The sequence below is a fragment of the Suncus etruscus genome, chromosome 2 (genome assembly GCF_024139225.1).
Source record: "Suncus etruscus isolate mSunEtr1 chromosome 2, mSunEtr1.pri.cur, whole genome shotgun sequence".
Taxonomy (NCBI): Eukaryota; Metazoa; Chordata; class Mammalia; order Eulipotyphla; family Soricidae; genus Suncus; species Suncus etruscus.
In genome coordinates, this window is record NC_064849.1 from 171,031,349 (window position 1) to 171,047,325 (window position 15,977).

The window sequence follows — 15,977 nt, forward strand, 5'->3', positions numbered from 1 at the left end:
TTTGGAGTTTTAGATTTTTAACTCCTACGCAAGACTATCCTTAATTTCATATTGATTAAAAATATCATGATAGGAAATACACTGTCTGATAAATATTCAATTAAGAGTGACTTTATAATTTTTCATTTTTGAGATTGGCAAATACCGTAAGCCCCACCTTTTCTCACAGTAAAAGAGATAACAATCATAGTAGTAAGAGACCCTGAGAACCTACAACTAACTTTCCATTCAGTACAATATCCAGCAGCTTTGCTGTCATTTCTGAACAGTTTTTCAATTGTTTGCAATTTTTGGGGGGTGGGTTATTTGGGAGGGGGCACACCTGGTGACACTCAGGGGTTACTCCTGGCTATGAGCTCAGAAATCGCTCCTGGCTTTGGGGACCATATGGGACACCGGAGGATGGTCTGTCCTAGGCTAGTACAGGCCAGGCAGATGCCTTACTACTTGTGCCACTGCTCTGGCCACAGTTTGCATATTAATTTCATGTTAGTTCTATCAGAGTCAGTATAACAAAACAGTCGTATTGTACAGTTGCAGATTTTTTCTTTCTCAAATTCTCAAAAATTAGAGGGAAACAATAAACCTTTCTAAAAACAAGTTGAGCTAGATCTAAATTGTGCTTCTTTTGATTTATGCAATTGATTTCCCTGAGTAAATTTCTCAAGAAATTATTCCCTGAGTAAATTACTCTGAAGACATTACATATTTTCTATAAATTAGATAATTTATAGAATCTTAAACTCTGTATTTTCTTGTACAAATAATTTATGTTCATATATTAACAAGTGAGACCTTAGTCACTCCAAATCTGCCTCAAGGTTATATTAAACATGCCAATACAATGAAAAAGGAAATTTCCAGACCTTTACATTTATGGTGGATAAATAGCGCCCTCTGCTGCACAAACAGGAAACATCAATCAAACTAATAGTGAATAAGGCACAAGAAAAAAAATTCTGAGAAGTCTTATTTACCTCTTGAATATCACCACAGTATATATTGAGTATATATTATAAAATAAATAGCAGTGAAGCACTGTTACCACTTACTCCTTAAGCTATTTAAAGGAAGAATAGTGTATGAGGGAGAAATTCCCCAAAAGATCCTAAAGAAAAATGTCTAGGTATGTTGTTTCTGCACCTCTCTTTCCAGAGAATTTAACAGATACATCAGTGGGATGCTTACTATACTTCTAAATACTTTTTCCCAAACTAAAAGCAAATGCAAAGATATGAACTTGCAAATCCTGGATAATGACAATAGGCGAAAAGGAATTTTAACTTGAATAGAAGAAATGTTAAAAAAAAATCCTATAAAAATGGATATTAAAATGCCTCATGATATAATAGGGAGTTTTGGGGCCAGCGAGGTAGCACTAGAGGTAAGGTGTCTATCTGCCTTGCAAGCTCTAGCCAAGGAAGGACCATGGTTAGGCATCCCATATGGTCCCCCAAGCCAGGGGCAATTTCTGAGCACTTAGCCAGGAGTAAGCCCTGAGCATCAAATGGGTGTGGCCCGAAAAACAAAAAACATAAAAACAAAACAAAACAAAACACTATGATATAATAGGGAGTTTTTTAATTTCAAACAGTAAAATGTATTCTCTATAACAAACGACATTAAAAATTCACATTAGTGGGCCCGGAGAGATAGCACAGCGGTGTTTGCCTTGCAAGCAGCCGATCCAGGACCAAAGGTGGTTGGTTCGAATCCCGGTGTCCCATATGGTCCCCCGTGCCTGCCAGGAGCTATTTCTGAGCAGACAGCCAGGAGTAACCCCTGAGCACCACCGGGTGTGGCCCAAAAACAAAACAAACAAAAAAAAATTCACATTAGTTATTTATTTAACCTAGGTGGTCAATTTGTAAACTATATATAAGATATATAATCAATATTAATTAAAACTTTTGAGTAATAGACTTGAGAAATGACTAAACCTATTTTAAAATAAATTTCTTTATATAACCTAACTTCAATTAAGGTAGACCTAAATATCGTGAGGATAAGCTAACTGGATGACTAAAATGGGATGAACAAAGTAAAAGATGCTCAAGTAAAGATATATTGCTTAAAAGAAAGTATCTTTTTGTTTCTATTTTATTTATTTATTTATTTATTTTTTTTTTTGGTTTTTGGGCCACACCCTGTGACGCTCAGGGGTTACTCCTGGCTATGCGCTCAGAAGTTGCTCCTAGCTTCTTGGGGGACCATATGGGACGCCGGGGGATCGAACCGCGGTCCGTCCTAGGCTAGTGCAGGCAGGCAAGGCAGGCACCTTACCTCCAGCACCACCGCCCGGCCCCTTGTTTCTATTTTATAAAGGCAAATTTGGAGCACCCTCTAGTGGATATCTGGTGATAAGAACAAGTCTTTCTATGCATTAAAGAGTTCCACTGTAGTTAACAACAATGAATTACTTTGGCTACTTGATTCCTGTGGCTAAAAAAAATCCAGTCAGGGCTGGAGAGACAGTGCAGCAGGTAGGACGCTTGCTTTACACAGTGCCAACCAACCTGGCTTTGATTAGTGGCAGCTTATATAGTTTCCCAGCACTGCCAGGAGTAAACTCTGAGCAATACAATGGCCCACGCACCCCCACCCACATCTCTCCCCCAACTCCTCTCCCCCAAAAGAAATCCAGCAATTCAATCAGAAGCCTTAAGGAAAGAAAACTGGTCACATTTATTTTTCACCGGGTGTGGCCCAACCCTCCCTCCCAAATTATTTTCAATTAATGAAATTTACTTTGCTACTAAATAAATGCCAAACTAAAAATTATCATTATGTAAAATACATATCTACAACTACTTTTTAAAAAAATTATCTTAGGCATAGTGGTTTACAGTACTATTAATGGTAAAGTTTCATGCACAAGACAATCCTCATCAAGCCATCTTATATCAACTATTATTTATTTATTACCTGTTTTTGTTAGCAACAGGTTATCCAAGTGCCTGTCTCCAACTCCAAGTATATATGTAATCACACAGTATCCAGCTGAAACAGTTAAGGAAATATTTCTTTAAAGAACATATATTCAAGGCATGTCACACGTATTACCTATATAAAAGGAACTTTATGCTATTTTAATTTCAATTTGACTCCTCTCTTTATTTTAGCAATCTCATAAAAAGGGTTTTCATTGTCATAGCTCATCGGGGAAATAGAAGATTATATAAGAGGTGTTACATAACATTAAATTTTAAAAAATTTTAAATTCTAGTCAAGATTGGTGGTTTTATGTTTGTATAAAACTCAAGTAAAAAATAACATTCTTTAAAATAGACTTACAACAGAAAAGGTTACAGTCACAATCTGTAATAACTAAAAAGATATAACTATGAAGTCCTGTCAGATATCTCATGTAATAAGAAACTGAGAAGTAGGTGTGGTGAATGAAAGAGCCAAACATTCTCTAAAATATTTTTCATTCAGGGTGGAAACTATATGCCTTTAATACAAGTAAGCTCTCTGCAACTGAGGAACAAAATATTACACAGTGACCTTGCATCAGAATTTCAGTTCAGGCCTTCAAAAACCCAGGTTCCTTTATCTTTTTCCTTTTTGGTTTTTGGGTCACACCCGGCGGTGCTCAGGGGTTACTCCTGGTGTCTGCTCAGAAATAGCTCCTGGCAGGCACGGGGGACCATATGGGACACCGGGATTCGAACCAACCACCTTTGATCCTGGATTGGCTGTTTGCAAGGCAAACACCGCTGTGCTATCTCTCCGGGCCCAGGTTCCTTTTTCTTGTCTTTCAGAAAAATTTTCTAGGAACAGAACTCAAGAAGCCATATGAAAATGAATTGATAGCAAGCCCTGCAGAGAGACTACCGATTACCAGTTATGTGAAACATACATAATACTAGATGTTCCACCTAAATATACCTTTATATGATGTGCATTTTTTTTGGAAGCGAAAAAGCAGAACAGCAGGGGAAGAGAGGAGTTGAGTAACAGAGAGGGAGGAAATTGAGGAAAAGGAAAATAAAGTGTGAGAGAACAAACTAAAGAAAAAATATTTCTCTTAAATATTCAAACTAATGTCTTTATATAGAGTGTGATCACTTTTATAAGTAAACACAAATAACAAGTAACTAGCACATAATTACCTTCCTTTTATAAAAATAGGTGAAAACACAATGAATTCTAAACACTCATGTTTTATTATAATATTCCAGATTTTTTAAGACACTGTTTTCTTTAAAAATTGTGCATCAAGTGTAATTGGGGTATGTTATGATGTTCAAAATAATGTTCAGGGGGCTGGAGTGATAGCATAGCAGGTAAGACATGTGAAGAATACAACTATAAGTTTTCAACTCTAAAAGGTTCTCATTTTACCTATTTCACATCCTTATCTCAGACTACCGAACTCCATAACCATGAGCAATAAATGTACTGCTTGTGATTTACCCAAACTCTAATATTTCATTAGACTTCAACAGATGAAGAGAACGTTTTAACATGCAGGAAAATGACAGCCTACTTTCTTTTATTTAGATATATCAGCAGAAAGAAAAAGCCTTAAAACTCACCACAGCTTTTAACGTAAGTGTCCATAACTTCAGCACTGATGCCATTGGGCCCATTCTCACTGGGTGCGTGTTTCCTAAAAAAGTTCTGAAAAAAAAAAAAAAAAAAAAGATTTATCTGTTTACATCTAAAATAAAATTCTTCAACAAATTAGACACACTGAAATGATAAAATAACTAATAAGTGTCTGGTCTAAAACTTAATTAGCGGTGTAAAAATGTGCTTGAGAGATGATATACAAAGTAGGGCGCTTATAGAAGAAAGTGAACTAGTAGCTATGTATCCCCTGCAAACAGGACACACATTCTTCTCCAATGCACATGGGTCATTCTCCAAGATAGAACACATACTAGCTCATATTTCTCAACATTTCTCCGTAAAGTCAAAAAGATAGAAATTGTACAGACTATTTTCTTAGACCACAAAGCACTGAAATTAGAAGTGAACTACAAAGAAACACAGAAGAAAAACTTTAACACATGGATATTAAATAGCTCAATACTGGACAATAAATGGATCAGAATGAAATCACAGAGGAAATAAAAATATTCCTGGAAATAAATGACACTGAAGATACAAATTATCAGAATTTATGGGACACAGCAAAAGTGGTATTAAGAGAAAAATTTATAGCTGTGCAAGCACACATCAGGAAGGAAGAAGGGGCATACCTGAACAGCCTAAAGAAACAGCTTAAAAAATTAGAAAATGATCAACAAAAGGAACCAAAAATATGTAGGCAGAAGGAAATAACAAAGCTTAGAGCAGAAATCAATGAAGTGGAAACCCCAAAAACAATCTGAAAGATCAATGAAAGCAAAAGCTAGTTCTTTGAAAAAATAAACAAGATTGATGAACCACTAGCAAAACTCACAATAAAAAAAGAGAAGTTAATAAATCGAATTAGAAATAAAAGGGGGAGATAATTACAGATACTACAAACCTTCAAAGGGTAATCAGAGATTACTTCGAGAAACTCTATGCCACAAAACATAAGAACCAGGAAGAAATGGATACATTCTTGGACTCTTGTAATCTTCCACAGTTGAATCAGGATGATATTGCATATCTAAACAGATCCATCACTACAGAGGAAGGTAAAATGGTAATCAAAAGTCTTCCTCAAAACGAAAGTCCAGGCCTAGATGAATTTACTAATGAATTCTTTCAAGCCTTTCAAGAGGAACTACTACCAATCCTTTTCAGGCACTTTCATGAAATTAAACAATAAGGAACACTCCCAAATAGTTTTTATAAAGCTAACATCACCTTGTTACCAAAACCAGATAGAGATGCTGCAAAAAGCAAAAAAAACAAAAAAAAAAAAAACAAAAAAAACAAAAAACAAAAACCAAAAACTACAGCCCAATATCCCTGATGAACAGATGCAAAGATCCTCAACAAAATCCTGAAAAATAGGATCCAACACCTCACCAAAAAGCTCATTCACCATGACCAAGTAGGTTTCATTCTCAGAAATGCAAGGCTGATTTACATATGTAATCATGTATGTAATGATATACATACATAAATCAATCAACATAATACACCATATCAACAACAAAAAATTTACTGATAAGATCATATCAATAAGATCCAACAATCATTCTTGATAAAAACTCTCATCAAGAAGAGTGGATGGGAATGTCAGGCCTCCATGCCAAAGGCCTTGTTACCAAGCTTAGTGGGGCTAAGAGCTTGGGCCACCCCAATAGCCTTCCATCTCCTTCCTCCCAAACTCCAGGGCTATCACTGGGCACACGCCCAGGGGCCAGCGAGGTGGGTGCTGGGGAAAGAGTTTAAAGGGGAACCCAGGCTTACTCCAACCCCCACTCTGCTCAAGAGGGAAGGTCTGGGTGGGGGCTTGTGAACTTCTGGGCTTCCAGCTCATTAAGGAACTCTTTCCTCTTCTGGGAGCCAGGAGCTTTTGCCAGCATGGGTTATGGCAGGCCTCTATGCCAAAAGCCTTTTTACCAAGCTTAGGGGGGCTATGGGGCTTGGGCCACCCCAACAGCCTTCCATCTCCTTCCTCCTGGACTCTAGGGCTAGGGAGGTGGGTGCCGAGGAGGAGTTTAAAGGGGACCCCAGGCTTTCCCCAACCCCACACAGCACAAGAGGGGCTGGCTTCGAGAAGTCGCAGGCAACTTTCCTTCCCACCAGTGTCCATTCTGAAATCGTGCCCCACGTATATAGATAATTAGGATATCAATGGATTTTATCTGTTTGTCATATACAGAATGTCTAAGTTTTATACTTTCCTTCCCCCCTTGGCTCACCACCCAGAAGCTTATTTTTAGTCCTTTACTTCCACAATCCCACTGCCTATTACCCCACATTTAACCAATTTTACCCTCAGTTCTTGGCTCCTCCCCACTCAAGTCTACTGTCAACCAGCTCCCAAGTGAAAAAATAGACTCTCAGCCTGAGAAGAAGCCAATACTCTGTTCCTATTTATCTCCTCTCAGCGGCCTTCTGTCCTCCACCTTCCTACACTGTGTAACTGTGGTTGCTACCAAACTAGGTTTATGAGAAGTCCCCACTCAAAGAGATTTCCTGATATGGGACTGCTGGGAGTCATTTTGCAGACTCCAGAATGCCAGATCACAGACCAAAGTGGTGTCCTGGATTCAACACTCTTCCCCGACTATTTCTAATGACATAAAAGGGACATGTATATCTCATTTGAATATCTTAGATGTATTCCCTCAACCGCTAAATTTCTTATTGAATATCCTCTTATACAGTGACAATTTTGCCCACTGGTTTTTGTTTTTTTTTCCTTTGTGATTTGTTCAATAAGGTAGAAGAGCTTTTCACTTTAGAATTCATGTTAGAACCAAGTTAAGAGGATTGTTGGACTTGTTCCCTCGGCCCCCTGAAGCACCAATAATACCTGTGGCATTGTTCCTCTTTTGCATAGGCACATTAAAATGAGAAAATATTATAGATGCAGATAAGTTCTTATCTAATAGATAAGATAGATATTTTGCAATGCAGTTTAGCCTTATACCCTGAACATTGGCATAATGACTTGGCTCAGAGCTCAGAAGAATGGCCATTGCCCATACACCCCTGAACCATTGTCTATAACATCACCAGGAAGCAAACCTCTACCAGGGAAGACCCTACCAATACCCTGGCATTAACCTACTCCAAAGAGTGTTCTCTTAACATCCATAGGAGTCAGCAACAGCAACAACCTGCTTGCAGGGCAGGGCTCTCCGCATCTAATGGTGAGGTGAAACTAGAGGACTCTCCACATCATCCTGACTTCGATGAAAAAATGCACAGAAACCAGAATCTTTAACTACAGAAACCTGACACCAACAGCAGCTAATTGCAAAAAATTTTCACTGGGACCAAAGAGAATGACTCAGGGGTTGGACAACCTAATATACTGGAACTCAGAGTCAGTCTTATGCCAGAAAACTTTAGGGATAAGGTCTCCTTGTACTTAGGCCAAGGCTTTTTTTCTTTCCATTTTCCCCATATTTTGCTGGGCCTATGCAAACAACAATTGCCACCCTCACACCATTATTATTATATTATTTTTTAACTCATTCCTTTTTTTTAAATAAAAAAAAGAAGAGCTTACTAAAAAAAACAAGAAGAAAAACACATTATTAGCTTTTCTGCCTTATGGCTTGTCTCCCCTCTCCCCACACCCCACATCTGCTGTGATTAATTTTTCCATAATTGCCAATAAATGATTAATAGGATTTTTAATACTAGCACCTTTAAGAGAGAAGCTAGGATATGGCAGTGCTGAGTCAACCATATGTATGAATGCAGCAGCAACTGGATTCAGGCACAGGTAATGAGTCTGACCACAGAAAGCATCATTAAGTCAATCATTCAATTGCCACCATTACATGGTTTTTGACCTTCAAAAAATTCTATATCGTTTAAAGAGAAGTCTTAGCATTGCAATCAATACTACTTTCTACCTTTCTACATTCAATTGAAATTAAGATCAACAATCTCCTGTCCTCAATGATTTTACCTGAGTAAAAATAGAAAAAGATCAGACCACATATATATTATGTCTATGTATACAAACATGTTTGATTTACATATAATTCGGTATACTAACATTACATAGCAAATAAAATATGTATTGTGGCATAAATCCAAAAAAATGGGAATGGGAGGAACTTTTCTTAATTTAGTCAAGGTCATCACCACAAGCCAATGGCAAATATTATTCTTAATGGTGATAAACGAAAAGCCTTTCCTTAAAATCTGGTACAAGACAAGGCTGCCCTCTCTCATCCTATTCAAATTCTGTTGGAAGTTATTGCCATATGATTAGACAAGAAAAAGATATCAAGGGCATCCAGATAGGAAAGGACAAAGTTACCATAGATAGTCGAGTATAAGCCAAGTTTTTCTGAGCACAAAATTTGTGTGCGTGTACCAAATCAAATGCATATAGTCTCCAGTAGTCATCTGCAGTCTGCTGAAGGGGGCAGTGCTTCAGCTCAGTTCCAAGCCTGGGCTGAGCTGAGGAGTTAGGCGGCTGAACTGAATTGGATGCCACTGAACTATTTAACCCACAATATTCTGCTCTTTGTATGAGACCAACAGCAATGATGATGATATCTGCAAACTCAGTGATGATGACAGTGTCTCTGCTGATACCCTCACATCAAATACAGCTGAAACTCTGTTGGGACATACAGATGAGGAGGAGGAGGAATCCAGTTTTGAAGGATTTTAACCTTTGTGATTTAGTTTGATTACCTATTAAGCTATGGTTTTCTGCACTTTATTTAAAGTTTTAAAGTTGCTAGTTTACAGTGTTTCTTTAGCAATAATATTAGAAAAACATTTAACCAACGGATTCCTCAATTATTGTAATTGTTTTGAGCATATATTTTTATTTTTGAAATTTACTAGTGGCTGCTGCATTTTCCACCTTGGCTTATACTCTTCTCCTTTTTTAAATTTATTGATTGATTGACCGATATCTGGACCATACCTAGTTGTGGATCAAATACTCCTGAAATTCATTTAGAAAAATAAACACCCTCGAATAACTAAAGCAATCCTTGGGAAAAAAAATATGGGAAACATACTTTCCCCAATTATAAACTACAAAGCAATAGTTATCAAAACAGCATGGTATTGGAATAAAGACAGATTCTCAGATCAGTGGAATAGGCTTGAGTACTCAGAGAATGTCCCCCCAGACATACAATCGCCTAATTTTTGATAAAGGGGCAAGAAATCCTAAATGGAGCAAGAAAAGAAAGCCTCTTCAACAAGTGGTGTTGGCACAACTGGTTAGCCACTTGCAAAAAAGCTGAATTAGCTGTATGAAGGTAAAATCCAAATGGAGTAAAGACCTTCATCTCAGACCTGAAACCATAAGGTATATAGAAAAACATGTAGGTAAAATACTCCTGACAATGAGACTAAAAGCATCTTCAAAGAGCAATAGCACTCTCCATACAAGTGGAAGCAGAGAGAAACAGATGGGACTATATTAAGCTGAGAAGCTTCTGCACCTCAAAGAAAATAGTGACTAGGATAGAAAACCCACCCACAGAATGGGAGAAACTATTCACCCCATATCCATCAGATAAGGGGCTAATATCCAAAATATACAAGACACTGACAGAACTTAAAAAGGAAGAAAACATCCAACCCCATCAAAAATTGGGGAGAAGAAATTAATAATTTCTCAAAGAAGAAATACAAATGGCAAAAAGGCACATGAAAAAATGCTCCACATCACTAATTATCAGGGAGATGCAAATCAAAACAACAATGAAATACCATCTCTAGCCAAAGAGACTGGCACATATCACAAAGAACAAGAACAATCAGTGCTGGGGGCATGTGGAGAGAAAGGAAATCTCATTCACTGCTGGTGGGAAGGCCATCTAGTCCAGTCTTTATGGAAAACAATAAGGTGATTACTCAAAAAACTGAAAATTGAGCTCCCATATGATTTAGCGATACCACTCCTAGAGATATACCCAAAGAACACAAAAATACACAATACAAAAATGCCTTCCTCAAACCTATATTCATTGCAGTGCTATTTACAGTAGCCAGACTCTAAAAACAACCAAGATGCCCCTCAACAGATGAATGGCTAAAGAAACTGTGGTACAAATACACAATGGAATATTGTGCAGCTGTGAGGAGAGATGAAGTCATGATATTTTCCTATACATGGATGTACATGGAATCTATTATGCTGAGTGAAATAAGTCAGAGGGAGAGAGATAGACACAGAATAGTCTCACTCATCTATGGGTTTTAAGAAAAATAAAAGACATTATTATAATAATGCCCAGAAACAATAGAGATGAGGGCTAGAATGACTTCATGATCTGAAGCTCACCACAAAGAGTGGTGAGTACAGTTAGAGAAATAACTACACTGACAATTATCATAATAATGTCAATGAGTGAGAATTAGAAAGCCTGCCTTGAATACAGGCTGGGAGGGACTAGGGAGATGAAGGGCATTGGTGGTGGGAATGTTGTACTGGTGAAGGGGGTATTCTTCATCTGATTGATATCCAACTACAAAAATGTCTGAAAGCAAGTTACTTAAATAAAGATATTATTAAACAAACAAACAAACAAACAAACAAAAACAAAGTAGGGTGCTTGCTTGCCCTGCACACCTGGATTTGATCCTCCACACTCGAAATGGTCCCCCAAGCACTATCAGGAGTGATTCTTGGGTGCAGAGCCACTGAACACCTCTGAGGTCTGGCTCCAAAACCAAAAATTTGAAAACAAATAAAGAAGTGGAGTTTTAAGTATGTAATACTGATACTCCAAGTAGATTACTTTACTCCTAAGTATTAAATATTATATATAATATATATTAAATATATTATTTATATATACAACCTGTTAGGAAACATACTACTACATAAAAGTATATGCTTCTTTGTACAATATTAAATACATCTGGACCTATAAGTATAAAAGCATTAAAATAAATTTACCGCTATTATCTCTACTTAATTTTCATTCTGTTTAATCTTTCTGTTGAAAGCGAAAAGCTTTTATTTCTTACATATATTCTTCTGAAATTTAAGTTTTAAAAATTAGCTTTTTTAGGGCTTGAAATATAGTATAGCAAATAGAATGCTTTCCTTGCATGCAGTTGACTCAGGTTTGATCCTTGGGACTCCAAGATGGTCAAGAAGTCCAACAAAATCTTTCTCTCGCTCTCCCTCCTTCCATCTTTCTCTTCCTCCCTCACTCCCCCCTCATTTTTCTTTTTCTCTCTCTCCCTCCTGCCCTCCCTCTATTTCTTTCGTTCTCTCTCCCTCCTGCCCTCCCTCTTTCTCTCTTCCTTCCTTTCTTTTTTCTTTCTTACTTTCTCTCCCTCCTACCCTCTTCCTTTCCTTCTTTCTCTCCAAAAATTTTTCTTTTTCTCTCTTTCTCATTCCTGCCCACTCTTTCTCTCCCCCTTCCAACCCTCTATTTCTTTCTCTGTCCTTCCCTCCTTCCCTCTTTCTCTCCCTCCTTCCCTCTCACGCTCTTTGCTTTCTTTCTCTCCTTTTCCTCTTCCTCATTCCTGCCTACTCTTTCTCTCTCCTTCCACCTCTATTTCTTTCTGTCTCTCTCTTGTTCCCTCCCTCCCTCTCTTTTTTCTTGCTTTCCTTCTCTCGTTCTCTCTCCCTCCTTTTCTCTCACTTTTTTCTCCCTTCCTTCATCCCTCCCTTTCTCCCTCTTCTTCTTTCCTTCCCTTGCTCCCTCTTTCTCACTTTCATTCTATCTTTCTGTCCCTCCCTCCTTTTTTTCTTTCTTTCTCTCTCTTCCTTCCCTCCCTCTTTCTTTTGTTCTCGCTCTCCCTCCTTCCATCCCTGTCTGTTCTTTCTTTCTCATTCTCTTTCTCTCCCTCCTTCCCTCCCTCCGTCTCTTCCTCTCTCCCCTCTCTTTCTCTCACTATCCCTCCTTCCATCTCTCTCTTTCTTGCTCTCTCCCTCCTTCCCTCCCTCCCCTAAAAAAAAAAAGAAAAAAAAAAGAAGTCCAACAAAGGTGATCCCTGAGCAAAGAGCCAGGACTAAGCCCTAAGTCTACTTCTGGGTGCAGCTAAAAAAAAAAAAAAAAAGCACATTTCAGCACATTTGTTGAAATTTCTAATTAGCTAACATTTTGGTACAGAGAAGGAACTAAATAGTACTAGAGATTATACCCAGTCCAACTGCATGCAAAACATGTATGCAGCTCACCAAGTTATCTCTCCAGCACAAGTCTTACATTGTTTTGAAAATGGATGAAATATATTGTGAGTTTAAATAAAGATTTCATTAAAACAGAGTCAGTACCTGAATGCTTCCTTCGGTATCAAGGACTTCTGCAACAGGAACTGACTGAATGAACTGCATGAAACCTACAGAGAAAAATATACATTAAATTAAAGACAGAGGGGCCGGGCGGTGGCGCTAGAGGTAAGGTGCCTGCCTTGCCTGCCTTGGACGGACCGTGGTTCGATCCTCCGGCATCCCATACGGTCCCCCAAGCCAGGAGCGACTTCTGAGCGCATAGCCAGGAGTAACCCCTGAGCGTCACTGGTGTGGCCCAAAAACAACAACAACAACAAAAAGATGGAAATAAAGAAATGCAAAGTAAAACATGAGGTGGCCTAAATGTGGTATAAAAACATGCAAATAAATATAATGAATGTTTTATCATACATCACAAAATTAAAACTATGGATGCAAGGAGGTTGAGTAAGTGGCAAAGGGAGGCTTGAGAGATAGATAAAATGTGTTACAATATGACAGGACTGTAAGCTAAAAGAAAGCTTCTCTGCCTTTGCCCAATGGTAAATCAAGATTAGGAAATTATTTGATTTATATAATATAAAAGAGCTTATCTTTAATTTTCACAGGATACTTCTAAAAGGAAAATGAAAAGAGAACCAAACCATTTTGGAAGTATCCAGGGCAAAAAAAAAAAGCAGAAAATCTATCTTAATTTGCTGAATGACTTTTGTAATACAAACTTTTCTGAGAGCAGATTTTCTATAAAATACTGGTTAACTCCAGGACATATATCCTGAGTAAAAGATACTAAGAACAATAAAAAGTTATTAATGCAAGGAAACACTCAATGGTGTAAACATTTAACCATAGATGTTGTTGAAAAGCAGATGGAAAGAAAGAGGTTGGCAGTCAAGTCAACATTTTGCTTTGATTCGGTTTTGGGGTCACACCCAGTCAGGCTTACTCCTGACTCTTCTTTCAGGGATCACTTCTTTAGCAGGGTTCAAGGGACCTTGCTACACAGTGTTGAGGTAGAATGTAGGTCAGCTGCATACAAGGCAAGTGCCCAACCTACTGTAATTATTACTCCTTCAAGTTCACATTAAAAAATTCTTATCAACATTAATTAAAAGGGGTAAATAGGATGAAAGAGATAGTACAGCGGGATATGGTATTTGCTTGGATTCAATAACTGGCACTGAATATGATCCTCTGAGCCCTGCCAGGAGTGATAACCGAACACAGAACCAGAAGTAAGCCTTGAACAAAACTGGGAGTGCCACCATCAGACATCCCCTCCTCCGACCCCCCAAAAATGAATAAAATAATATAGAATGCTCATTGCATACTGAAATAGCAATAATGGTGAAAAATAAACTTACCATGTTTTGTACTAGTGGCTAATACTTTATATGGTGTTAATTTTAAATCCAGATTTTCTTTCCGCAGGAGCTTTTAATCAAAGATAAACATATTAATGAAAAGCAAAATGGATTATTAAATAGTTTTTCAGGCAACAAACAGTGAGTTCAAATCAGCATATTCCAAAGTAAGTTTTGATATTTATCTTAGCTAGTATAATTTTTTATCAAAATAGATGAATCACTTGATTTTTATTCTAAATTTAAAATGTTATACAAAATTGGTGTCACTAGTTTCCAAAGAACCTGATTTACAAGTAACTGATTTCATTTAGAATGAGGGGGCTTGGTCCACAACTCACGGTGCCCAGTGGACCATATGCAGTGACAAGAGTTTGGGCCAGTTGCATGCAAGGCAAGCTTCCTAAAGCCTGTACTATAGCTCCAATATGTATTTAAAAAAAGTAGTTTAGGAGTCAAAAAGAGGATAAATATGTTCCTTTAAATACCAGCTATAGGGACTGAATATTTAAAAAGGCGGAAAAGAATCTAATTGACTAAAAGTGAATTATTAAATCTCACATTGGAAAAAACATTTATTTATTTTTAAAAATGCATCCAATTCCTTTTTAGGCACACACTAAGTCAATCTTAAATGTACAAAAGCAACTAAATTTTGTCAAGGTCAAGTGAAGAATGCTGAACTTTGTAAGACTGTACCTGGCTGTTACAAATACTTTTGTATTCATTCAGACACTGTACACCAAACCCATAGCTTTTAAAATTAAAAAAAAAAAATCCTACAACATAAGGTCATAGTCACCTTGTCCATGAGTGAAATGATTTGAAGAATAAGTTGATCTTGACGTAAATCATCTCCATGCTTAAATATAACTGGGTATTTGCCTCCATCTTCTGTCTTAAAGAATAATTGTGCAGGCATAAGAGCACTCTGAAAATAAAATTTAACTTTCAAATTTAGACATAAATTATTCCACAAAGATTTGTACTACAGAAGAATTTGTTGACATGTAAGGTAAATAATCAAGTAAACAGAAACTACAGAAATAAGATGGGTTTAGCATAAGCTGCCCAGGGCACCTTAGAAGTAACAATAAATGATAGTGGTCAGAAGACAGAGTATAAAAAGAACAAACTCTGGGTAAGTTATGGATGTAAAACCATAAGCAGCTCTGAACTGTCCAAACTGCTCCCTATCTGAAAAAAATAAAGATTATCATCACATCTGCAGCGATGCAAAGCTTCTGGCATGTTCAATAGAGATCAGATTATGTTCATCATCATTTTTATCATTCCCCCAGCTATGCTCAGGGAATATATATTTCCTGTTCATGTAATGATGTTAAAAGTTGGTGTCATAACCCTCAGATCAGTGGAATAGGCTAGAGTACTCAGAGAATGTTCCCCAGAAATATAACCACCTAGTTTTTGATAAAAGAGCAAGAAATCCAAAATGGAGCAAGGAAAGCTTCTTCCAACAAGTGGTGTTGGCAGAACTGGTTAGCCACTTGCAAAAAAGTCAACTCAGACCCCCAGCTAACACCATGTAAGAAGGTAAAATCCAAATGGATTAAAGACCTTGATATCAGATCTGAAACTATAAGATATATACAACAACATGTAGATAAAACACTCCATGACATTGAGACTAAAGGCATCTTTAAGGAGGAAACAGCACTCTCCAAACAAGTGGAAGCAGAGATAAACAGATGGGACTATATTAAGCTGAGAAGCTTCTGCATCTCAAAGGAGATAGTGCCCAGAATACAAAAGCCACCCACTGAGTGGGAGAAATTATTCACCCAATACTC

At 37.5% G+C, this 15,977-nt stretch overlaps 1 protein-coding gene across 1 annotated transcript in view; it reads right to left on the reverse strand.

Annotated features, from left to right (window-relative positions):
• The window catches only part of LOC126001931 (phosphatidylinositol 3-kinase catalytic subunit type 3), a 160,840-nt gene that overhangs the window by 43,205 nt on the left and 101,658 nt on the right, over positions 1-15,977 (reverse strand). Inside the window, exons 17-21 of the mRNA XM_049769125.1 lie at positions 14,969-15,097; positions 14,167-14,236; positions 12,845-12,909; positions 4,542-4,626; positions 2,926-3,000 (exon numbers count right to left, since the gene is read on the reverse strand). Coding sequence (XP_049625082.1) covers positions 2,926-3,000; positions 4,542-4,626; positions 12,845-12,909; positions 14,167-14,236; positions 14,969-15,097 — 424 coding nt within the window. The remainder of the gene's footprint in view (positions 1-2,925; positions 3,001-4,541; positions 4,627-12,844; positions 12,910-14,166; positions 14,237-14,968; positions 15,098-15,977) is intronic.